The 25,516-nt window shown below is 39.6% G+C and overlaps 1 protein-coding gene across 1 annotated transcript in view; it reads right to left on the bottom strand.

Moving 5' to 3' along the window:
* The window catches only part of ETS1 (ETS proto-oncogene 1, transcription factor), a 196,788-nt gene that overhangs the window by 120,198 nt on the left and 51,074 nt on the right, over positions 1–25,516 (bottom strand). The window contains exon 3 of the mRNA XM_069080275.1: positions 21,271–21,415. Coding sequence (XP_068936376.1) covers positions 21,271–21,415 — 145 coding nt within the window. The remainder of the gene's footprint in view (positions 1–21,270; positions 21,416–25,516) is intronic.

A 25,516-nucleotide genomic window follows, 5' to 3' on the forward strand; every position in this document is an offset into this window, starting at 1 on the left:
GATAGGGTAGAATTTGATTATATATCTCCTGACTCTAATTCCAGAGTTCTTTTCAAGCATCTTAGCAACAGCCTCATTCTCCTTCGTGGGTTTCATGATCAATTCAAAGCAATAAATCTGGGTCGTAGGGTAAAATTCTATTCAAATTGGATATGGTGAGTCATAAGTTAAAATAATAATAATAAAACAATGAGGAACTTAGAAGGAAAATTGTGTGTATGTACATCTAACTCTAAAATGCTGCACCTCAACCCTGTAGCAAACTTCTTGAAACCTTTGGAAAGAGGAAGACAATGATTTCCATGGGCTACTTCTGCCACAAATACTGGGCAAATGAAGGAATTATGTAAGGAAAAGAGATTCATAATGCATTAGTCTCCAGAGTGGGAGTTGTGGCATGATCCCAAGGAGTATGTAATACACCCAATACGAATGAAGGAATATGGGCTGCATCCCAACCTCCCCAGTGATAGCCAATACTTGAAACTCTCTCCAACACAATCACATCCACCTTTATCCCCCAGTGCTTCCCTAATCAGCCCCTCTCCCTCTGCTGTAAAAGCTCACCATCTCCTCCATTCAGTCTAGGCTCTTACAGGATGGCTCTTACCCCAACGACTACCCAAGCACCTACAGCAGCATTAGGAAAATGCTCCATACACACCATCATACCAACTCCTAACCCCTTCAGATCACATTAATAGTAATAATAATAGTAATAAAACAGCTAACATTTGTATAGCACTTTGAGGTTTGCTTTATAAATATTACCTTATTTTGTCCTTATAAATGACCCTGAGAAATTAGGTGCTATTATTACTCCATTTGACAGATGAGTAAAGTGAGGCACACAGAAAAGTGATTTGCACAGCTAGTATCTGAGGATGATTTTGAACTCAAATATTCCTGAGTCCAAATCCAATTTTCTACCCACTGTGTCACTTAGTTGCCTCATAGCTATGGCAGGCATCTCTCTTCAGGTAATGTTGGAACAATGACTGGTAAAAGTGTCCACTCACATTTTTACTTTTGGGTGGGATAATGAGTTCCACAGATAAATGAGGTGTGGGTGAATTAAGATCTGCATTTAAGACCTTTTTACATTATCATTCTCCCAAAATTCACTACTTTTCTGAGTTTCTGATATAGAGTCTCATGCCCTCACACCTGGACTATTGCAATAGCCTTCTAACTGTTCTCAAGTCTCATTCCAGTCCAATCCATTTTCCACTCAACTGTCAAAGTGATCTTTCTAAAGTATAGATCTGGTCATTCCTCCTATTAAAAAAAAACCTCCAGTGGCTCTCAATTACCTCCAGGATCAAATATTATTTCATATTCATCTCATTCTTTTTTAATTTTTATTTTTGAATAAGTTTTATCATGTATATAATTTTTATAGCTGAAGTATAGTAGTTTGTGTATATAATTTTGGAACACATGTACATACATATGGAATCTTTGCTTAATTAAAAAAAAACTTTTTTTTTTTACTGATGATTAAGAAAGTTTAGAGACCACTGCTATTTTGGGAATCACAGGAATTAACATTTCAGCCTTCATTATGCCTTAGCTCACAGTCTTACAGTCTTTTATTGTGCCCTCTGATCTAACTAGATAGTAGGAGTTTTCCGTCTGCCCTCTTCTCACTAAGGAAGATGCTAGTTGTACCAGAACTTTGAAAAATATGTTTTTTTTCTTGCATAGTTGACCAGCACTTCACTGAGTGATGGCTCCCTAAAAAACATCCCTTAAAAAAAACTCACTGAGCATTTACATTCCTTGTAAATGTCTCATTTACTGATTGGGCTGGAAGGAATCTACAAAAGTCATTGAGAATGTACCTAAACCACCTCCAATTGGGTGGATGCCTGCTCAGTTCTGGAGAATCTCCAGGGAGAAAGAATTCACAATCCCCTCTAATAACCTATTCTAGGGTCAAAGTTCTTTATAGCTAGGCTAAATCCCCTTTGCTGTGATTTAATCCCATTTTCTCTTGTTCTAGTCTCAAGGGAGATGCAGAACAGCTGGCCATCCCTTGATACACTTTAAGAATGGCATTAAGTCTGCACCAACTAAGACTTGAGCCTAATCAATTTCATACTTGGTTCCAATTCACTGCTCACTGAAAACTCAGTCTCTGTTTCAGTCAAGGGGATGCCTGAGTTGAAGATGGCTTGTGAATTAAATGGAGGTATTGGGGAGGGGTCTTGGAATTAGTCGGGGTGTGTGTGTGTGTGTGTGTGTTTGATGTGAACCTAACATTTTTTACTCTAGATCTAACAAGACTAGCAGCTCAACATGTCAAAAAAAAAATCATGGGGGTATTATGGGGGTGGGGGAGTGGTTTTCTTTGTGGAGTTTGTAATCTAAGGCTTTCTTACATGAAAATAGGTGCCGAAAAAAGTAATAGAGGTCTTATAATTCCAAGGAAATATGAAAGGTAAAGAAAGATTTCTGGAAGGACCGATGGAAAAATGATTAATTCTTTACTTGAAAAAAAAATAATTTCCCTCCTCCATCCGGCAGCCAGTGTGTTTGAGTAAACTAGGCAGCCCTAGGGAAGAGTGAATAAATGTGCAGAGGTAGGAAGAAAAGGAACGATCTCTGAGCCTCCCTGACTCCTTCCAGGTCTGCTCTGAGACTTTTCAATTGAATTCTCTTCCTCATCTCTCCTCCTCTGCAGAGCAGCAGCCATGCATCACATTGAGTTTAAAATAAAGGGATGTTCTTCCCAAAGAATTCACACACAAATAATCTCATTACCCCAGTGCTTAGGTTTATACAGCAGACGTCTTCTGCCAGGGGAAAAAAATGCACTCTTCGCTCACTCACATGGAACAGCTGCGAGGAGAGAAATGGTATTTAATTCATTGTGAAATATTCAACAATGGCTACACTGCACTTTTAAAAGCCTTTTGATAGTAAAACCCACAGGGAACAGCCCATCCTGTATGCTGAAAAGCAGCTTCCCCACAATTAGTCTCTCTATTCAGAGGTCTAAGGAGTCTGTGTAAACTTCAGCACGTGCTATGTACATTGTGTATAGCTTCAAGGGTATAACCTTTCAGGAACTTTTTAGTGTTTAATATTGCTCAGAGACTCTGTCTGCTAATAAAGACAGTCTAGAGAAGGGGAAGTAGAGGGCAAAGAGAATATTAGACTTAGGTCCAAGGATAAGTATATCAGGAGAACCATTTTTCTCAAAGCAGTCATGTAAACTTGTACGTACCTACATGCCTTTATAGGATAACTACTCATGCCCATTCTACCTCTGTTCTTTTCCCACTGCCACCATCTTAGTTCAAGACTTCATTACCTCTTGACTGGATTATGGCAATACAAGGTGAGGGGCAGGGCAGGGGGGGGGGCGTCTAACCAGTCTTCCCATCTCTAGGCTCTGAAGGACTTAGAAGCAAAAGTGCTGGATTTGGAATCAGAGGGACAGAGCTCAAATCCCTCCTCCACCAGTTCGGATCTATGTGACTTTAAGCACACATAACCTCTCTGGTTTTCAGTTTCTTCATCTACTGACTTCTAAGTACCCTTCCAGTTCTGAGGTTATGCTATCTCTAATCTTATTGGCTCTCAAGAGCTGATTATTAAACTTTTAGTGTGAGCATTTATACCTTGGAAATTGGCAAATGCTACAGACTAGGACTTGCTTTTTTTTGTCTTGTTTGCCTAGACTCAAAAAAATGATGGAGAAAATGTTAATAGTGTAGTTTAAATTTCAAAATATGTCCTCCATACATTTTTTGCCCCCCCCAGAGAGCTGATTATTAAATATTTACCAGCATATCCCTGCCTCCAATCTAATTACCACCACTGAGTATTTAAAAAAAAAATCTTAGATAGGAACTTCAATAGAAGTCATCTCATCTAGCTTGCACATGAACAAAAGTCTAAGGTGTCTGTATATTAATATCAGTCTGCATAAACCATCTACAAAAATTTCAAGAATCCGTGATTTCATTAGTATGAATATTCTTTCCTCTAGTGCCATTCACAGATGTTTCATACTTCTCATTCCCCTCCTGACTGTACTGATGATTCTCCAGACCTCACCACTATGACTCAGCTGCCTTCTCACTCTGGACTTTCTCTGGGCCATGCCAGTCTTCTTTCCCTGATAAGCAAATTCCTTCCCAGGCTCTCCATTCCAGGGATGCACCCAGGCCAGCCATGCTTCATTGTCCTCCTAGACTGTACCTCAGACTCCTCAGACTTCACCATTATGGCGCCATCTCTTTTTTCCTCTTCACTTTTCAGCTTTCTTGTGTGTGTTCTCTTCCCCTGTTGGAAGGTAAGCTCCCCGAGGACAGGCACTATCTTATTTTTTTATTGTGTTTGTCTCTGCAGCACAAAGTACAGTGCCTAGAACATAGTAAGTGCTTAATAAATATTTGTGCTTGCCTTGTCTACCTTACTGGCTTTAGTATATGGTTAATAAAGTGCTATGGCTGAAATCACCAGGTGGCCAACACTGCTGCTGAATCTCTTTGAGTTTATTTAGCTTGATTTTCACATGAGAGACACAATCAGTCAGTCAGTCAATAAACTTTTATTAACCACAATAATTATTTTAGAAAATGACTCAGACATAGTCCCTGTCCTCAAGAAGCTTACAATCTAGTTAGATAGTTAAAACACATAGATAACATATGATAGTTGCCTTAAGAGAAGAACAAAGAAAACATAGTAGAGAAAAAGTTCAAGGAGGACTTCATGGAAAAGGTGGCATATGAGCTGAGTGTGACAGGATGGGTAGGATTTCAAAAGTCAGATTTGTGAAAGACTGGCATTCAATCTATAAAGAGCAGGGGGAGCAAAGGCGCAGGGAGTATTAAGGTATGAAAAAGACGTGCTTGGCACACAGTAGGGTCTTCATAAATTCTAGTTGACTGACAGCATGGCTGGAGCATAGGACATGTAAAAAGAGGCAATGCCTGAAAGGTAACTTGGAACCAATTGTGGAGAACTATGAATACCAGGTATCATCATCATCATCATCATCATCATTATCATCATCATCATCATCATCACCAACATTGTTAGCTTTTATGTAGTACTTTGAGGTTTACAAAGAGTTTGGAGTTCACTAGGTGGTACAGTGGATAGAGTACCTGGCCTGAAGTCAGAAAGACCTGAGTTCAAATCTGTCCTCAGACACTTAACTAGCTATTTCCTCAACCCTAAAGTGAGAATAATAATAATAATAATAGCACCTACCTCCCAGGGTTGTTGTGAGGATCAAATGAGATAACATTTTAAAGCACTTAGCACAGTCTCTGGAACATGGTGAACACTATATAAAGGCTAACTATTGTTATAATTATTAGCCAATAGGGGATCATTGAACTTCTTTGGATCGGAGCTAAACTTCAAAAAGAATAATCTTCGCTGTATTCCTACACTAGTGTCCTATTATGACATAGACATAACCCTGAATTCCCTGAGGCTGTGTGTGATGGAGCACAATCTCTTCCGAGTCCTACTAAATTACAAGGGGGAAGAAAAGACTTAGAGCACAGTCCTGCTGATGGATTGTAAATAACGATAACAGCTAACACATATCATACCTACTATGTGCTAGACACTGTGCTAAGAGCTTTATAATTATTATCTCACTTTATCTCCATGACAACCCTTAGTAATAGTAGGTACTATTAAATATATATATATATACATATATATATAAACATAGTGGATACTATTTTTATACCCATTTTACAGATGATGAAACTGAGGCAAACAAAGGTTTTTTTTTAGAAAACTTGCCCAGAGTCACAGACCTAGTAAGTGTCTGAGGGCAAATTTGAACTCAGATCTTTCTTACTCCAGGTCTGGAACTCTATCCACTGAACCTGCAAATTCTTTGTAAACCTCAAAGTGTTACATAAATGCCAATGATGACAACAACAATGATGATGATTGATGATGATGATGTTACCTGGTATTCATAGTTCTCCACAATTGGTTCGAAGTTATGTTCCAAGAGGTATTTTCCAGCATTCTGTCAGTAGTCAACTTGAATTTATGAAGCACCTACTATGTTCCAGGCACTATGTTAAGCAATGGATTATTTATCCCCTCCCAAACACATTTTGTACTTTATTACTCCCTGTGCCTTCTCTACCTACTCCTTGTAGGTTGAATGCCATTCTTTCCCAAATCTGACCACTCAATGACTCTAGTAGCATAATCATTTGTACATTTTGTTGAAAAAAATAGGTGAATGGATGGATGAATGAATAAACTAAATAAGACTGGCCCATCAAAAACAAACAAACAAACATATAACATTGACCCTCCCTCTGCTCCAATTCCTTCTTGGTTTGATCATGGAAAATATGTTAGTGGGCAGCCAGCTGTGTCTGCTACAATTATTTGTATCCTCCTAAACTAGTGAGATGGGTAGTAGAAAGGAGAGTGCAGGTAGAGAAATATATATTTGGTGGGAGGATGTAAAAGTTTGTGGGAAGATTGTTTTAATCTGCATACCGGACTGCCCCATAGTCACAGACCCTCTCTTACAATCATTAAAAGTTACAAGACGTCCAGCTGTGGTAAGGTGTGCTCAGGACCTTGATGGTGTAGGCTCTGGGAGCAGAGAGGGAACAAGACAATGCAGATATCCATGGACATATATCTGACATTAGGAGAAAACTGAATGGAGTCGTGTATGAAACCAAACCCAAAAAAGGTGTAATTGTGAGAATTAGCAAAGTCTGGCTCTGGTTGGGGGTGCTTAGGATCTCTAAACCTCCAAGGTGCAAACCAGAATGGATGAAATGCCTAAAATTGCAATCCTCGGCAAGACATGTCAGTATGCTCAAGTTAGATCTAAATGAACACAATGACATTTAGGATAGTTTTCAGTACATATTCCACAGGTATTTCAATTTCCAGAAGTGACAGACTTCCATTCCAAAATCAAACATATATAGATCTAGTATTAGAAGGGACCCTGTTTAGTCTAACCTCTTCATTTTGCTGGGAGACAATAGACCCAGAAAACAGAGGAGGTATATGATTAACCCAAGCATATTTAGGTAACCAGTGGCAAAAGGTAAAATCTAAATCCAAATCTGCAGCTGTAACATATTGTTTCAAAACTATTCACCAGGCAACAAGGATTAATCTTGCTTTACTGGGTACTTCCATCACTCTTCAATGATGGCAATGCCAAAGTACATGCTTCATGCTTCAAAGTAGTTGATAATTGGATGTGGGATAAAAACACCACATCATCCTCCCACCCAATGATTTCCATTCAAAGACAGATTGGAGGGGTATCTAACCTGCTGGAGTTCCCTTCTCTGGCTATTCAGGTAGAGACAGAATATTTTTAATTTTTTAAATTTATTTTATTTTTAATTTATGGAATAATACAAACATTTCTATAACATAGTATAGTTTGTTTTTTAAAGATGATCACAGGGTGTGGCTAGGTAGCACAGTGAGTAAAGCAACAGCCCCGGAGTCAGAAGGACCTGGGTTCGGATACTTGACACACACACAAAACTAGCTGTATGACCTTGGGCAAGTCACTTAACCCCAATTACTCTCCCCTTCCCCCTCCAAAAAGCAAAAAATAAAATAAAATAAAAAATAAAAAGATGATCAGACATAAATCTGCAAATCTATTATGCACATTTTAAAAAAATATTGCTCTGAAGTCAAAGGACTTGAAATAGGTCCTATATCCTCGGGAACTCAATTTCCTCAAAGGGATTAAACTGTAGCAACTGACATTTATATAGGTATTTATGTGTTGCTGTTCAGTCCTTTCAATCATATCCAACTCTTCTTGACCCCATTTGGGGCTTTTTTGGCAAAGATACTGGAGTGGTTTCCCATTTCCTTTTCTAGCTCATTTTACAGATGAGGAAAATGAGGCAAACAGTGTTAAGTGACTTGTCCAGGGTCAAACAGCTACTAAGTGCCTAAGACTGGATTTGAACTTGGGTCTTGCTGACTTCCCAACATTCTATCCACTGTGTCACCTAGTTGCCCAGGGTTTTACATATGAATTATTTTATTTGCCATGATAGCCCCTTGAGCTAGCCAGTATAGGCATTAATAGCTCCATATTATAAATAATAATAAAACTGAAGTTCAGAAAAGTAGTGACCTGTCTAGATTCACAAAGCTAGTAAGTGAACAAGCCAGGATTCAAACCAAAGTTTCTGACTATGCATTCAGGACTCTTTCAAGTGAACCACAAGGGTGATAGCCTTGTATCAATCACCATGTTCTATGAGAGAGAAAGCCTTGCTCTCTGGATTCCAGGTGACTAAAAATCCTTTCCTTTTGTTCAAATGTATTTATGATAGAGACTGTTCTGGTAACAGGTAGCTAATTCAGAAAATAGGCCAAAGGTTAAAAGACTGACCTTCCCCCAAAGTGTGACCTGCGTTGGAAGGCTATGTCCCAGGGAGCTAATGGGATCCCAGCATTTTATCTTTTCTGGTTGGTCATTAGTGTATGCTTTCACAAGGCCTTGACTCCAGGATTGATGCTTTTCATTGGCATTGACTTTCCCATTCACCTTGCCATTTTTCCCCCTCCTAGAGAGAGTAGTGTTGTGGAAAAGCTTATTATTTAATGGAATCTACATGGCAGGCAGATCAAAGTGTAATTTTCCTACAGTACAAAGCAAATTTTCCCAAGAAGAGGAAAGAGAGGGTGTTTGAAATCTATGAGCTTAAAGAGTTGATTTTTTTTTCAACATGTTGAGTAGTCATAGGAAAAATATAAGGAGGCACTAGAGGAGAAAAGGGGGAAAAGAAGCTTTGCTTTCTGCTTTTAGAGCCTATAGGTTGCATGAGAGCAGGGACCATGCCTTAGATATCTTTATATCTATACATCCACCACCTTAGTACTTTGCAAGGTAGGCATTCAACAAACAACAACCAAATGAGTGAACAAATGAAGTCCACAAGAATGAAGTCCACTTGTTTAAAACTATTCCATGCAGTTGGACACCTAAGCTCAATATCTGACAGAAATTAGGTGGGGCCTAAAAGAAATCCGGGATCAGACAGTTAAGAAATTAAGGCAATGAGTAACTCATAACTCTAGTCATTTAAACTGCTTCCTTGCTTTTGAAATGATCATTTCTATATCAGAGAGAGGAGTGTGGAGAGCTGGTAAAAATCTTGAGGAGTAACCTTATCTGCAAGGATAAGTTCAAGCATTAATCCCACTCATTTCTTGGACCCTAGGAAGCCCACAAGAAACAAACAGTTGCTCAGGGGTCATAAATGAGATGAACCATGGTGCCAAAGAGTGGACAGAGCAAAATATACCCCTGAGATCTCTTGCAAGTGAAAAAGGGAGCATAGTCAACTGATAAGACCATGGGGTCTGAACTGGAAGTTCCTTACTGCCTGGCATCAGGCCACTAACCCTGGCTACCTCTGAGAGTCAAAGGTTGCACCATACATCAATGGAAAGGTAATTTTTCCTCAATCTGCAATTAGATCTCATGTTTGACCTATGACCTCTAGCCAATAAGGCATTTGTACTCTCCAGACAGACAACTCAGAGAAAAACGAATGACTAAAAGCTGAAGGGCATGTGATAGGTTTACTCTAAAAAAAAAAAAACCCTCAAAACCCAGAATCTATGTATTCATTAAAATTCATGCAATTAATAGAAATACATTCCTTCATGTAAACAGGTCTAGATAGAGCAATGGTTTTCTTAATAATCTGTCCATCTCCTGGTCTAGTCCTATCTAAACCATCTACCAACCTCTTGTGAAAGCCAATCTATGTACAGAATCTGTATTGTGTCAATTTTATTTATATGTGTATATATATGCCCATGTGTATATATAAATGCTTTTAATATTAACATTTTCTTTTTTTACCATAATAAAAAGTGAAAACTTGATGAATATTTCATTTTGTATTAGAATATATGAAGTTACATTTGTAAGATCATAGATTCATCACTTTATAATATATATGTGTATGTATACATACATATACATATATGTGTATATGTCGAGTATATGTGTGTATCTCTTTCTAAAGGACAGGCCACTGTAGGTCCATCCCCTACTGTGAATTCACAAGGATGATGGCATACTAGGAGATGCCAATGATGGCAGATTACAGTAGATTACTCTCAAACCCTCTTCACCTACATCAGGACCTGGAGAAGAGTGACCAAACAATGCACAAGCTCTCTACCTCAGTTCCTAGCTTTGTCTAGCTGCTCACTTTGTTGGCAGCACCAGGGTTAACCACCCCCCTCCTCACCAGCCCTGCCGAGCAATGATTTCTGTTTTATTTCAGCAGGGGAAGTGTGTGCCTGCCTGATTAGGTTGATGGTTTCCTCTTTTCCCATAACCTCCAGACCCCCATGGCCCAAGTGTTTACTCTCTGAAATAAAAAATCTGCTGGTGTTTTTCTTTTTTTGTGCTAGTGTATTTTGGGAGGACTACAGGGGTGGGGGGAAGAGAGTTGGAGGGGAATGAACACACCTCCTCCCTCTCTCTCCCGCTTCCCCCCTCCCCACCCCAATTCTTTTCCAGCTGCAGGCTCAGTGCTGAGACCCCTGGCTACAGTGCAAGAAAGAAACTTATTAATGAGGGAGTTTGGTCTCCTGCTTCAGCAGCTATAAACACAGCGAACATCTGGAGAGAGAGTAAGAGTCTCCATGCTGCCAGACACTGAGAAAAACAGGCTGTTTCCAAGATTCCATCCCCCACACACTCCATCTCACTCCCACCCCCCTACACTTACACACACTCCTCTCTGCTGAATTTCAGCTCTTTGCATCAACCACCCACCCAATGATTTCCATTCACAGACAGATCTGAGCAGCATCCAGCCTGTTCAAGTCTCCTTTGCTCTGCTCTGGCTTCTTAGCCAGAACCAAGTGTCTCTGACTTCAGTGAACACCATCTTTCCCGTGCTCAGCCCCCATATAGGAGAGTTACAAAGGAGGGGTCAAACTGCTTGAATCAAATAAGGACTCCATGCCCTAGGGACTTTTTCCCGACTAGGACTAAATATTTGTGGTTTGAAAAAGTTAAGAGAACTTCAACCCCCTTTCCCCCCTCCCCCCAGTCTCCTTTATTCCCCTGGGAGTTCCAAGCAGTTGCTGTTGAATCCCAGGGTTTTGAGAAATAGCCATCAGAGATGTGTAAGCAAGAATCCAATGATTTAATTCTAGATCTGCCTACCAAAGATAGACTCTTAGAGGAGTCACTTTCTGGGCCTTGATTTCCTCCAATGCTTTTGAAATCTTGTAATGTTACAAAGTCATTACTCTACCAGTCTCTCTCCCTTAAGGCCATGACTTAATTATTCTTCTCTTTCTTGTCCCCACTATGGTTCCTTTTCCTTTCATTTAAAAAAAAAATGGGATCAAGTATACAGGGAGTGGCAAAGCTGCTAGCTGAGTGTCAGCAAATTAGCCATGGACAGTGGCCTGAGGCTTGGAGAAAAGCCATTTCCAGACTACATTTAAAAAATGAAATAAAAAGACAGGGCAAAGAAGGGGGATTGGCAGCCTGTTTGGAGGTAAGGGAGAGCAGAAAGTAGGTTTTCCTGATCTAGCCTGACATTTCCCAATCCCTGCTGTTTTCTTGAATCCAAGTAATATAGCTAAATGAAACAACACTTTCTTTCCAAAGGATCTAATGCCCTTCAGCTCATGCTGAGAATTTCTAATGCAGTAGGTACTAGTAAAATGATCCTAAAAACAGAAACCAGTCCACATGCCCAGGGCCTCAAAGAAATTAAAATGAGTCAAATGAAAATGAAGGCAAGTTATTCTCTTTTCTGTTTTAGATGGATTTTCATTAAAAATCAAGATGTCAAGGAAAGCCTTGAATGTGTTCACAATAGATAGATATGCATTTTGTTCTTCATTCTGTGAAATGGGGAAGCAAACAGCCCTGGTACATGCACATTGGACATATGGCGAATTTTATATAAGGGCACTGGATCTGAAGTCAGAAGATCTGGGTCTGAATCCCAGCTCATTTACTTGATGCTCCTGTGATGGTCGCACATCACAAACGGCCTTTTGGATGTCTTATATCATAGATATCTATCTTAAACTCAACACACCCAAAGCAGAATTCCTTTTCCACCAAATTCTCCCCTCTTCCTAACTTCTCTATTACCATCAAGGGCAAAACCACCTTCCCTGACACCCAGGCTTATGACCTGGTGATCATCCTCTAGTCCTCATTCACACTCACCCTACATATCTAATCCATTTCCAAATCTTGTCATTTCTGCTTCATAACATCAATACCTCCTTATCTCCACTTCCACAGACACAATTCTGGTTCAGGCCCTCATCACATCTTGCCTCCACAATTGCAATAGCTTTTTAATCTGTCTCTTGCTTCAAGCCTCTCCTCACTCCAATCCATCTCCCACTCAGCTGCCAAATTAATCTTCCTAAAACATAGGTCTGCATGCCACCACCCTCCATTCAATACACTCCAGTGGCTCCCCATTAACTCTAAGGCCAAAAATAAAATCTTCTCTTTGGCATTTAAAGCTTTTCGAAACCTAGCCCCTTCCTACCTTTCCCAGTGTGTATATCCTTAGTCCTGCCATGAACTCTATACCTCTGACCTTTTTGCTGTTGCTTGCACACGACATTCCATATGCATATGATATTATGATTCATCTACTATGAATTTATCTTGTAAGTACCTCGTTATTTGCAAGCTTTTCCCTCATTAGGGAATTCAACATGAATTGCTTGGGGGGGCAGTCCCTTTTTTCTGTTTGTTTGGATTTGGGGTTTTTTTTTGTATCCTAGGCACATGCCATTACAAAAAGTACTTACCCGATGTTTTCTGATTCACTGACTTAGTTTCCTCATGTCTAACAAAATAGGTTAATTTGGATGATCTTAAAAGGTCCTTGCAGTTCTAAGCCCATTGAATTCCTATAATGAACAGGATACATTCCAACAACCAATGCTTAATTTTCAGAAGCTTCATTACCATACATAAAAATAATACAGGAGTATTCTAGGCTACATTCCAAGGTATATTGAGCAGGGCAGTTCTCTCCCTCCTCCTCCTCCTCCAAGAGATGTGTAAAACTACAGCCATTTCATCCATCTTTGGGATACTTCTGAATCTCTGCTTTAAGCTTCATCCAGGACATGGTTCAAATGGTGCCAGCCCTTCTCCGGGAGGAATAGACAGTAAAGGACCTAAGAGTTCATCCCTTCCTTAGGGTTTCCACTAGGTTCAGATCTAGCCTGTCCATGAATGGTCTGTGCCTGAGAGATCACCACCAGCTTCTCTTACTCCAACCCAGTTGGAAGGGGACCAAAACTCCCCCCAATTAAGACTGACCTTATTAAAGGGGATTTTATTCCCAGAGGATATGTTAAGTGAGAGATTATCTTACTAAAGAATGTTCAAATCAAAATGTTTCTTGAAAACAGATTTCAGATGTTACTTTAGTATAATCTCAGAGTTCAAATGACTTCATTTAGGATATTCTGCGAATCTATAAGAGAACATGATATAGTGAAAAGAATTCAGGATATGAAGATAAAGGACATAGGTTCAAATACTGGTCTTGCCACTTACTACCTGCATGACTTGGAGTAAGTCACTTAACCAGTCTGGGTCTCATTTTCTTCATCTATAAAATGTGAGGGTCAGACTAAATGAGTTCTTTTCCAGGTCACAATCTAGGGACCTATTAACTTCTCTACAGAGACACAAAAGCTCTGGAATACAAACAACAAAGAGACCTGTTTCCAAGAAAAAAAAACAACAACTTGAAATTGGGTTGGAAAAAGGATAAAATGGTAGAAGAGCTATCCACAACATGAGCAGATATCCTAAGCAGAGACAGTTAAAAGCACCATTCATAAAACCACAGAGCTGTCCTGAGCTGATCAGTTGAAAGAACCAACCTGCTATCAGAATAAACATTTCCAAGCAAGGTGATTCTCTATTTAACAAGTCTCTCTGGCATCACATTCAGATTCTTACACACTTAAAAGCCAAACTGTAGGAGTCTGTTTGTCCTTCTGAGGCTTTCCACCTGGTTGCTGAGAGCCCTTTCCAAACACTTGACCAATTTTGATCTTCCCCAGCCGTCCAGCCATCTGAGAAGACTCTAGAAGAGACTGTGAGCTTGAGACATCTCCTGCTCCTGAACTCTCAGTTTATTTAGGAAAGGAATTCTTTCTTTCTGGAATTTTACTAGCAAGTTTTTAAAAAGGAGAAATTAGTCATCATGCAATATAAAGCCACCTGCTTGTTGAATCTACCTTCTACTCAAAAATCTCTAACACGTTCTGCTTGGGATTTTTTTCTCTAACTAAACACTCTTTCCCATTGGGCTAAAAGTTACATTTGGGAAAGTGCCATTTTGTCTTCTTTCACTATATTTCCTTATCACACCCAATATAGGGGGAGCTAGATGGTGCAGTGGCAAAAGTGTGGGCCTGGTGTCAGGAAGATGAGTCTTCCTGAATTCAAATCTGGCTTCAGATACTTACTAGCTGTGTGATCCTGGATAAGTCACTTATCCCTATATGCCCCAGCTTCCTCATCTGTAAAATGAACTGGAGAAGGAAATGGCAAACCATTCCAGTATCGTTGTCAAGAAAACCTCAAATGAGGTCAAGAAGAGTTGGACACGAGTGAACAACAACAGGACTCTACCCACAGAAGTCCTCAATGCATCAATGAACAATTTTCAGAGTGAATGGAATATAGGCATTATTTAACGCATATCCAGATACTTCAACATAAATCATAGATAGAAAAAAAGAAGAAAAAGAAAGAAGAGCAGGAGAAGCTTTTAATTTGGACCACTCTTCTGAGAAGAGAGCAATTATATCTTTTCAGTGCAATGAAACAGTAAAAACCTTATTATAGCTGGAAGGGGAAAAAATTAACTAACAACCTAGAATGATTTTCAATCTGATGGCCACAAAAATGAAGCTAGGGTCCCAAATGAATTCTCTTGGGATAGGGAGCAGGGGTGGGGGGCGGGGCAGAGAGGTAGTTAGTTTCATCCAATTTAATCCAACAATCATTCTTTTTTTTTTTTATGACCACATAGTATACCCCAACCCTAACCAGTCAATTTTCAAGCGCTTACTTTGGTTACAAGGAAGTCCCCATTGGTGTGGATCAATAGGTGAAATACAACTCCCCCTGACTTTTCTAGGAAACTATTCAAGGGCATTTCGCACTGATGGTTAATTAATAGTATTCTCTTCCTGTAATAACATTATCATTATCTGTGTCAAAATAAAAAGTAAGCTCCTTGAGGGCAGGTATTGTTTCAGGTTTTTGTCTTTTTAACTCCCAGTGCCCAACACAGTGCTTTCCCAGTAGTAAGTGCTTTCAAGTGTTGAATTGAACTGAACTATGTATTGTCACCTAACGCATCATTAGCAGATCCAATATATTCAGGGAGTTCAGCTGGAACTCAGGATGCCATCTATACTCCAACACCAATTACAAAATAGAGTATTTGACCCCAAATAAGTTGAAATCTTCTTCAGGGCCCCAGTTCCTCCATCTGTTAACTACTTAACCTGTGTCCCTTTCTAAATAGAGCTGTAGCATGAAAGCACCATGCTGCGAAGTAAGAGGAAACGGTAATGGTGTCTTGGAGGAATGGTATAAGGAACTGATATAAAAATGAATAATGATGGGATAAGCTTATTACTGTGGAGCTAGAGTGAAATCCCTCCTCATGAAGGAAGGGAAGAGAGGAGCATGGGGTCAGTAGGATCCACTCCAGTCAGACTATAAACAGAAACAGACTTTGCAGCCGTGTCTTGTGTAAGGGGCTCCATTGATTCACAAGGCTCCCGACTGAGGGATGACGAGAAGCTGAGATAGAAAGGGCCCATTCATTCATGAGGAACTCCTGGGCTCAGCCTCCATTGGTTCTTGCTAATGGCTCCAGGCTGATGGGGAAGGGGGGGTGAGGGAAGAGGCAGGGAGAGGGTAAGGGAAGGAGGAGATAGAAATGAAAGAAAATGATGACTACAAGATTGTCATGAAGAAATGTACAGCTGCACAGGCAACTGCATGCAAATGTGGCTTCTTTATTTAGCCCTATAGTTAATGTCCTCAGATTCATCTTTCTTTCTCCCTTTCTTGTTGTCTTTGCTTATCCCACTCCCCTTGTCTTTTTCTAGGTCTCTACATCTCTCTTGATTTTTTCTTTTTCTTTTTATTCCTTGAGTTATATTTTTTTGTTTTCTCTTCCCCTTCATTTTTTCATTATCCACCTCTCCCTTCTACAGCTACCCTAGTCTGTCCAATTCTGCATGTCTTCTTTCTTTCTATATCCCTCCCCGTCTAGCTGTTCTCTCTCTCTCTGTCTTTGTATTTCACTCAGTTCCACAGTTTTATCTACTACTCTTCTAGTCATGTTTTTCCATGTTCCAACTTTCCATCTCTGTGTCTGATTCTCTCTCTCTCTCTCCCTTATTCTCTCTCTCTCTCTCTCTCTCTCTCTCTCTCTCTCTCTCTCTCTCTCTCTCTCTCTCTCTCTCTCTCTCTCTCTCCCTCTCTCTCTCTCTCTCTCTCTCTCTCTCTCTCTCTCTCTCTCTCTCTCTCTCTCTCTCTCCTTCTGTTTGTTTCTCTCCCCTCAAATGCCCCATATCCCTTGAGTCTAAGCTCTTTGTGAATCAAGAGAAGAGGAAAAGAGGAAGGGGAAGCTACAATGAGAGGGCCTAATCATTCTTCAGTGACCCCCTCCTGTTGGGTATTCCAGTCATCAACAGATGTGCAGTCCCTGTGAAAAGAAGTCCATTCATCCCTTCTTGAAGGGGAGTAGGGGTGGAGAGGAGGAGTGGCCATGAGACTGAGGCTGAGGAGACTGGAGTTATAAATAGGATAAAAGAAAATGAAAAAAATGTAAAATCTCTCTCTCTCTCTCTCTCTCTCTCTCTCTCTTTTTCTCCTCCCTTTCCCCTTCTCTTTCTCCCCAGCTTCAAGGAAATGTGCTATAGCTGAAGGAGTCATTGGTTTGGTCTATATCTTCACCTTCCTTCCCCACATCTCACTACAAGCCTATTCCCAACTTACACCCAACCATTCGGAGAATTGAAAAGCAGCCCAGATAAATGCATGCCTCTCCTTTCCCTGGACAGCTCTAATAGAGGAGAAGGAAAGACCACACAGGACCAAGGCCATGGTCAATTATTCATCTATTAGATGGAGCCTTGGATGGAGGGAAACATTTCTATTCTGTTCACAGCAGAGACTGCCCCCAACTGGCTAGGGTTTCATTTCCAGTGGAAGTTTGGTGGCATTATTTCGGAGCTACAGTTCATGTTGCTTTACTTGAGAATTAGTTGTCACTCTGGTAAAAGAGGATTCTTGGACTGACCCTCTGCCCCTCCCCCAGCTTGAGCAGCTCCAGGTGACTCCAATGTCCAATAACAAGTCACCTGTAGAGAGGAACATGTACTGGGATATAATAATAATAGCTTACTTTTTTGGAAGCAATTTCATCCTGAAATGTTGTATGTGTTTTATATACATGACCTCATTCATTCTCTCTCTTTTTTTTTTTCCTGAGAGGGGAAAGTAAGGCAATTGGGGTTAAGTGACTTGCCCAAGATCACACAGCTAGTTTTATATGTGTGTGTGTGTGTGTGTGTGTGTGTGTTAAGTGTCTGAGGCCAGATTTGAACTCAGGTCCTCCTGACTCCAGGGCCAGTGCTCTATTCACTGTGCCACCTAGCCACCCCTAGACCTCATGCATTTTCTTGTGAACCCTTCTCCCTTTGGAAAACTTTGTGGGGAGAGAGTGTTAAATCAGTCCCACCTCATTTGAGGAAAAAGAAGAAAGTTTCTTTGCCATGAAAAGACAGCAGATTTGTCAAGTTTTTAGTTGGGGGAGATAGCATGCTGATTCCTGCTATACCATGTAGGTCTGGGTAGAGTTATAGCCCCACCTAGGACAACAGCTCCAAAGCTCTAAGAGATAAAAACTATATATGGCAGAGAAGCTTCTACCTTTGTCAATGGAGAATAGAACCTAAGCCTTCTTGTGTTGATTTGGTTTAGGAAACACAGACATGATTACCCTTTTTCTGGGGCAAGCAGGGGGAGGGGCATGTTATTAAAAGTTACTTTTCTTAAAGAGCTCCAGTACCTAGGTGCTGAATCTAATCAAAGAACTTGTCCAATATCCTCTTATCAGCTAGGATAGAGCATTGGGCCCGAGGTCAGGAAGACATGAGTATATATCTAGCTTCAAACACTGGTTGTGTGACCATGACTATGCCATTTAACCACTGTTTGTCTCAGTTTCTTCAACTGTAAAATGGTTATCAGAATAGAATGTAACTCCAAAGTTTCTGTGACAATCAAATAAGATAATATTTGTAAAACAATTAGCAAAGTTCCTGGCATGTAACAGGTGCTTAATAAATGCGTGGTCCCTTCCTGGCATCCCCATGTAATAAGTAGACATCTAGTATTTTTATATCTGGGTTACACAGACAGGAAATGATAGGTCAGGAACTTCAAACTGACCAAGTAAAATAATGAATGTACAGTGCTAGGTGAACCTTAATTAAAGGACTATGTAATTGTCAGCTATCACCACCATGACTATTATCATCTTCTTCATAGCAACAGGCAGGGTATTACAGCCCAGGGTACTTGTCTCCCAGTCTAAGGTTCAGTCCATGTAGCACCTTTGTGCTTTTATGTGACTAAAAGAGCTATTGTTTGACACCAACTGATCATTTCAAAAGCTTGCAAGAATAAATGGAGCGAAAAACCTGGGCTCCTATAATCCAGTATAGTGTTATTTCTGCTTCAGGGTGAGAAACTGACAATCAGAAAAAGGATAACATTGATCCTCTGGTATTACAGCATCTTGACCTATCCTTCTCTCCTTCCCTCTTGACCTCCTCCTCTTCTCCCCTCTCTTCTCTCTCTGTCATTCATTCTCTCTTCTTCCAACTTTCCTTCTACTTCTCCCTCTTCCACTCCATGCCTCTATATGTATGTCTCTTTGTCTCTTTCTTTGTCTCTGTCATTCTCTCTCTCTGCCTCTCTGTCTCTGTCTCTCTGTTTCTGTCTCTCTCTGTCTCTCTCTCTGTCTCTCTGTCTGTCTGTCTCTCTTTTTCTCTCTGTCTCCATCTCTGTCTCCCTCACTCATTCCTGTCCTTGCTCATTTTTTTCTACAGCAAACAGTGAATTTTTGTTTTTGTTTTAAAAATACCTAACTGATTTTAAAAATATGAGCCATTCACCAATTGATAAATGCTCAAAGGATATGAATAGACAATTTTCAGAAGAAAAAATTATAGCTATCAATCGTCACATAAAAAATACTCTAAATCACTATTGATTAGACAAGTGCATATTAAAACAACTCTGAGGTACCATCTCATGCCCATCAAATTGGTTAACATGATAGAAAAGGAAAATGAAAAATGCTGGAGGGCGTATGGAAAAATTGGGACATTAATGCACTTTTAATGGAGTTGTGAAGTAGTTCAAACATTCTCAAGGACAATTTGGAACTATGCCTAAAAGACTATAAAACTGTGCATACTCAGGTACTAGGTCTATATCCCAAAGAGATAAAAGAAAAAAAAAAGGAAAAGGCCTATATGTACAAAAATATCTATATCAGCAGCATTTTCTGTGATGGCAAAGAATTGGAAATTAAAGGGATTTCCATCAACTTGAGAATGTTTAACAAGTTGCAGTATTTGAATATGATGTAATACTACTGTGCTTTAAAAAATAACAAAGAAGATAGTTTCAGAAAAAGCCTGAGAAGACTCCAATGAACTGATTCAAAGTGAACAGAATCAGTAGAACAGTATATGTAGTAACAGCAATATTGCAATGCTAATCAACTTTGAAAGACTTGTCTATGCTGATCAGTGCAATGATCTGAGACAATTCTAAAGACCTCATGATGAATAATGTTATCTACTTCCAAAGGGAGAGATTATGAGCTCTAAGTGCAGACTGAAACCAATTTCTTTATTTTTCTTGGTTTTTTTTTGTTTGCATCATAGCTAAAATGGAAACATATTTTGCATGATTTCACATGTATAATGGGTATCACATTGCTTGCCTTCTCACTATGTGAAGGAGGGACTGGAGGGAGGGAGAAAATTTGGAACTAAAAAATTTTAAAAATTAATGCTAAAAAATAAGTAAATGCATTTAAAAACAGAAATTCTTAACTACAGATATGTGTGGAACAGAGGCACATTGGATCAAAACATACTGTTGGGTTTTGCAGATATTTCCACTGACTATTTCCCCAAGAAGAATTTGTTAGGGTGAAGCATAAGCACAATGCAGAATATAATAAAAAATATAGTTCATTAATTGAGATGACCTGAGGAGAAAATTCAGGTTTTTCTTATGAGACTTAAGGCTTGCTTACTTCATTTAACACTATGTTCTCATAACCACCTCTAATGTAATCCCCTAGTCCTCTCAACTCAGGAATTCATGATCAGTGAAGTGAGGCAAGCAGATAAAGAATGTAATGTGTTTTATGGGAAGCCACAATCCCCAAGGTAAAATGAAAGTAGCCCTAAGCCTCTAGAATCTCTGGCCTTCCACTTCTCATGGGTCAGCAGATCATCCAATTACAATCCTACTAAACACTCTGCCTCTACAACCCAGATTCCACTTTTTGAAAAGGTAATGAAGTACTTGCTTAAATATCAGCTTCCTTGGGCAGATCCAACAAGTCATATGCTGGAGGGAAGCACTTCCTACATTTCCCAATCAGGATATTTAACTACATCTGTTAATTAAGCAAATCTCTATGACCCTCACCCCTCCCACATTCCCTACCCCAAATATAAATGATCCATCTATATTTTCTTTATTCATGTACCAATTAATTGGTGGCTAAAAATCTTTCTATCACCAGTCAAATTGGAATTGTCTAAAATCATAAATAAATAAAATAAAATAAATAAATCATTAAAACCATCATAGCCTTTGCTACTGGAAAATTTATCTTTGAGACCATTTTAGTTAAAGCAGCCTTAGTGAATATAACAAAATTTAGTCCTCCTGTCACCAGAGGGTGAATATTCCCAATGAATTAATCAGGTCTACTTCTATCCTGCTGAGAGAAATAGTGTCCATGGCCATATAAACAACAGAATTCTTCCTCGCCTTAGTACTTCCTTTGGAAAGGCCATTTCAGAGGACCAAGAGCCTTATTGCATGTTTGTTGTCTTTTCCTAACCTGGTCTCCTTCCCTAGACCCTTTTTGCATTTACCTGCTCCACAGTGTTCAAGGCCAGTAGGAACTTCCTGAGTGGCCATCTCTTCCCAGAATGGGTAGCATGCTCTCTGCTGGAAGCAACTAGATTGAAAGCCACAGGCCATCCGAGGATCTTCATAGGTGTTGACAGGTCCTTGTCTCTGTGCCCAAGAGAAGAAAAAAATATCTTATTAGAAATAAGAAAGTGTCTTTAATTAGCAGTCAGTGGAGCAAAGGCTTCATTTGGGTGCAAATTCAAGATCAGCTGTTTTATACCTATTTAACCTTGAACAAATCTCTTTAGTTCCCTAGGCCTTAATTTTCTCATTTCTAAAGGGAATAATAACCTTTATGGTCTCATCTAGCTTTAAATCCCCAAACCATCCAAACACATCTAGATAGGGACATAATAGTTAAAATAGTTCACATATATATGAACTGTGCCTCCTTCTTCCTCTTTCCCTCCCCTTTTCTCTCCCTCCCTCTCTTATATATGTATTCACATATACACAGAGATGCACGCATACATGTATGTGCCATACATGCACACACATGCACATCTCTGTGTGCACATGCCACATATGTATACACATGCGCGTACATGTATATGTATTTCTAGGTGTATATGCGCATGTATGTATATGTATGTGTATATGCATGTGTATGTATGTGTATATGTATATAGTAGTGGATTGAATACCAGGAGTAGACCTCTAGCTGTGTGACCCTGGGTGAGTCACTTAACCCTGTTTGCCTTAGTTTCCTCACCTCTAAAATGAGGTAAAGAAGGAAATAGCAAACCACTCTAGTATCTTTGCCAAAAAAACCCTAAATAGGATCATGAAAAGTCAGACACAACTGAAAAGACTGAACAGAAACAAAAAATGTAATGTGTTATAAAAATACTATATCACATATAATCTATTTTCATGGACTATTTTATAGTCTCATTTGACCCCCACAATCACCCCTTGCTTCATATAGTGCAAGTATCATCACCCTCCTTTTGTATATTAATGAAATAAAGACCTTGCTTGCCATCAAGAACTGCTTCATTTGTTGTATTTGCACATCTAGTACCAAACCCAGAGGCCAGGCACAGTAAGTGCTTAATTGTTGGGTTTGTCCTTTGTTCTGGAAGAGGACCATGACATCAGGGAAACGATGACACGACTTGTAGTGGAGTTGGATTTGAGTAAGGGAGGGCTGTGCAAGGTCACCAGCCTCACTTTCTCCTCCAGAATCATCTGGGTCCAGTGGCCAAATATTCACCAGGATGACTGGAGATGGCCCAGGATGCCATGGGAGACCCTGGCCCTTTTAGGCTAAAGCCTTTTCAGGTTCTCACTTTGAGTGAGTTTATGCCCATTCACTGAATAGGCCTCTTTAAGTAGTTACTCAAGAGATAGCCCCTTTAATTAAAAGAAAATGCTTAATAAATGTTTGTTGATTGACTGGTTGATCAGGTAAGTTGTCCAAGGCTATATAGTTGTTAAACAGCAGAGCTAATACAGAAACTCAGTTCTTCTGATTCTAGATAGAGTTCTTGCTACTCTAATATTGTTTCTCCCAAAAAGCCCCAGAAGTGTGTGTGGTATGGTGGCACAGATCTCTGAAGTTGGAGGACCTGGGATTAAATCTTGTCTTCACTGCTCACTATTTGTGTGGTCTCAGGCAAGCCAATTAACCTTGGCTTCAGTTTTGTCATTTGTGGAATGAGTGGGTTGGACCAGACCAATCTCTCTCTAAGATCACTTGCAGCTCTAGAGCCAGGAGCCTAGGCTGTAAATTTGTCACTAGTTCTTAGTTTATGGGAGGGGAAAGGATAAAGTTAGCCATTAGCACAAGCCAAGGTTGACTGATAACATTAATGAATTTTTAAAATAATCATGAAAGCCTAGCTCTAAAAACAACTCTGGGTGTCACAGAGTCTATGGCCCCTTCCTGCAGGCAGGGCTGCACCTGGGTCATCTCAGAGGAATGAATGTCACCTTGCTCTGGAATAGCTTTAGAAAAGTGAATGGCACAAGTTGGAGAGTTTGGCCTGGAGGGCAGGAGGGTGTGGCTTCAGATCCCACCTCCAACATATATAGCTATCCCTTCCACATGGAGAGGGTTAGGAAGCTTAGCCCCACCTCTACCTGGAAAATCCATGTAAAACTTTTTGGCCCTCCCTTTTGTACCAGAGAAGAAGCCTGAGATTTTTCCTTTTCTTTTATAGGGTGTTTATAGCACCTTATTGTAATTTGGGGGTTGACATTACACAATGCTATACATATATTTTATGCATTTCTGAGTTTCTAAACTTTTTCTCTGTCATCTGCTAGCCTTCACATGTCATCTGGAGCTTCCTCAAAACTCCCCCCAAATTCCCATTTAATTTCTTATGCCAACCCAAGATATATATATCAAAACTCCAGGGGAAAAGTCATACCATGGAAGGTATAACTGTACTGAGTATGTGACCCTGGGCAAGTCAATTAACCTATCAATGCTTTAGGCAATTCTCTAAGACTAAGAAATGCAGAGAAAGTGCTAACTTGCAAGGGTTAAGGGATTTTCCTCACCTGGGAGTTCTTTATCCCCTAGAAATTCTAGGCCTAAATTCTATTGTCCATAAATTATTTCAATATCATACAAACTACTAAGAGCCTAGGGCTCCAAGGAAGGAAATCTAATAGTAATAGCAAATGATGAACAGATAATTTATGTAAAGTACTCTGCAAACCTTACAGTGATATGTTAGTTATTATTATTTATGTGTGCTTCAAAGTTGAAGAAATAATGCTGTTCTATGAATTTTATGGCATAAAAATTACACAAATTTTAGTTCTGATGCTGCTAAGGTACATCTCTGGGAAGCTAGGTAGTTCAATCGATAAAGTAAAAGGCATAGATTCAGGAAGGTCTGAGTTCAAATCTGCCCTCAGACCCTTACTAGCTGTTTGACCCTGGTCAAGTTACTTAACCCTGTTTGCCTCAGTTTCCTTATAAAATGAGTTGGAGAAGGAAATGGCAAACCATTCCAATATCTTTACCAAGAAATCCCCAAATGGGGTCATGAAGTGAGACAACTAAAATAACTGAAAAAAAAAGGTATATCTATGACCTCACAACTAGAATAAGCTACTAAAATGTGTATCTACTTAGTCAGCATTTAATGCTAATTTATTTGAGATAAAAAAAAGGTTTGTATCATATAATATACAACAAATTCAACATGGTGGCACATCCACCTGAATAGTAGGACACATTCAGAGAATTTTTTGTTCAAAGTCAAAATACTATTCAAGTATCAGAAGAATAGGGTTTAGTGACAAGGTGACAGAAGCCTCCAAACCCTAAGTGACCTAAAGTGTTGGCATTAAAGACATAGAGGGACCGATAGGCAAGACAAGGCAACAAATCTTTATTAAGCAATTATCATGTGTCAAGCATTGTACTAAAGGTATATATGTGTGTGCAGGTGTGTGTTTGTGTGTATGTATATATGTATGTATACATATGTATATACATGTATATATATGTGTATGTCTTATTTAATCCTAATTTGTTATTGTAAGTATCTGTGGATATGAACTGTAAATTATGCAAATATAAGCCATAGTTGGGGGTGGGATGGGGAATGACAATCTGTGGGTTGGGAATAAATAGCCCTCTTTTTTTCTGTGGAAGAGATCATCATGGAAGCTGTTATAAGTTTCTCATCATGGCTAAGGATATGATTTAGAATTTGTTCGATGCATGAATGCAAGTGAATCAAATTGATGAACTGAAGTTGGTGGTTGACTTCTAGCTATTCTTTAAAGGGTCTTAAAAAAATCATGCATCTGACATCATAGTTGACAGGGAAGAAGACAGCATAGATCCAACAACATTTGTGAAATATTTGTGTGTTGTCTTCCTCATATAAGTTTTGTGGCCAAAGAAGATTCTTATGACCATTTTACAGATGAGGAAAGTGAAGGTGCTAGATGACTCAGTGGATAGTGCACTGGGCCAGAAGACCTGACTTCAAATTCCAGCCTCAGATGCTTACCAGCTGTGTGACCCTGGGCCAGTCCCTCTATTTGCCTTAATCCACTGGAGAAGGAAACTGCAAACCACTCCAGTAACTTTGCCAAGAAAACTCCATGGACAGCATGGTCCGAGGGGTCACAAAAGTCATGAACAACAACGAAAATTGAAGAAAGGTAAGGAAACTTCCCTAAGGTTGGATACCTAGCAAATATGTTATATAATGTCTAAATTTTATAATAAAG

This window comes from Petaurus breviceps, unplaced genomic scaffold (genome assembly GCF_028583685.1).
Source record: "Petaurus breviceps papuanus isolate PSGF00001 unplaced genomic scaffold, PetGlider_PUasm1.0 91133, whole genome shotgun sequence".
Classification (NCBI taxonomy): Eukaryota; Metazoa; Chordata; class Mammalia; order Diprotodontia; family Petauridae; genus Petaurus; species Petaurus breviceps.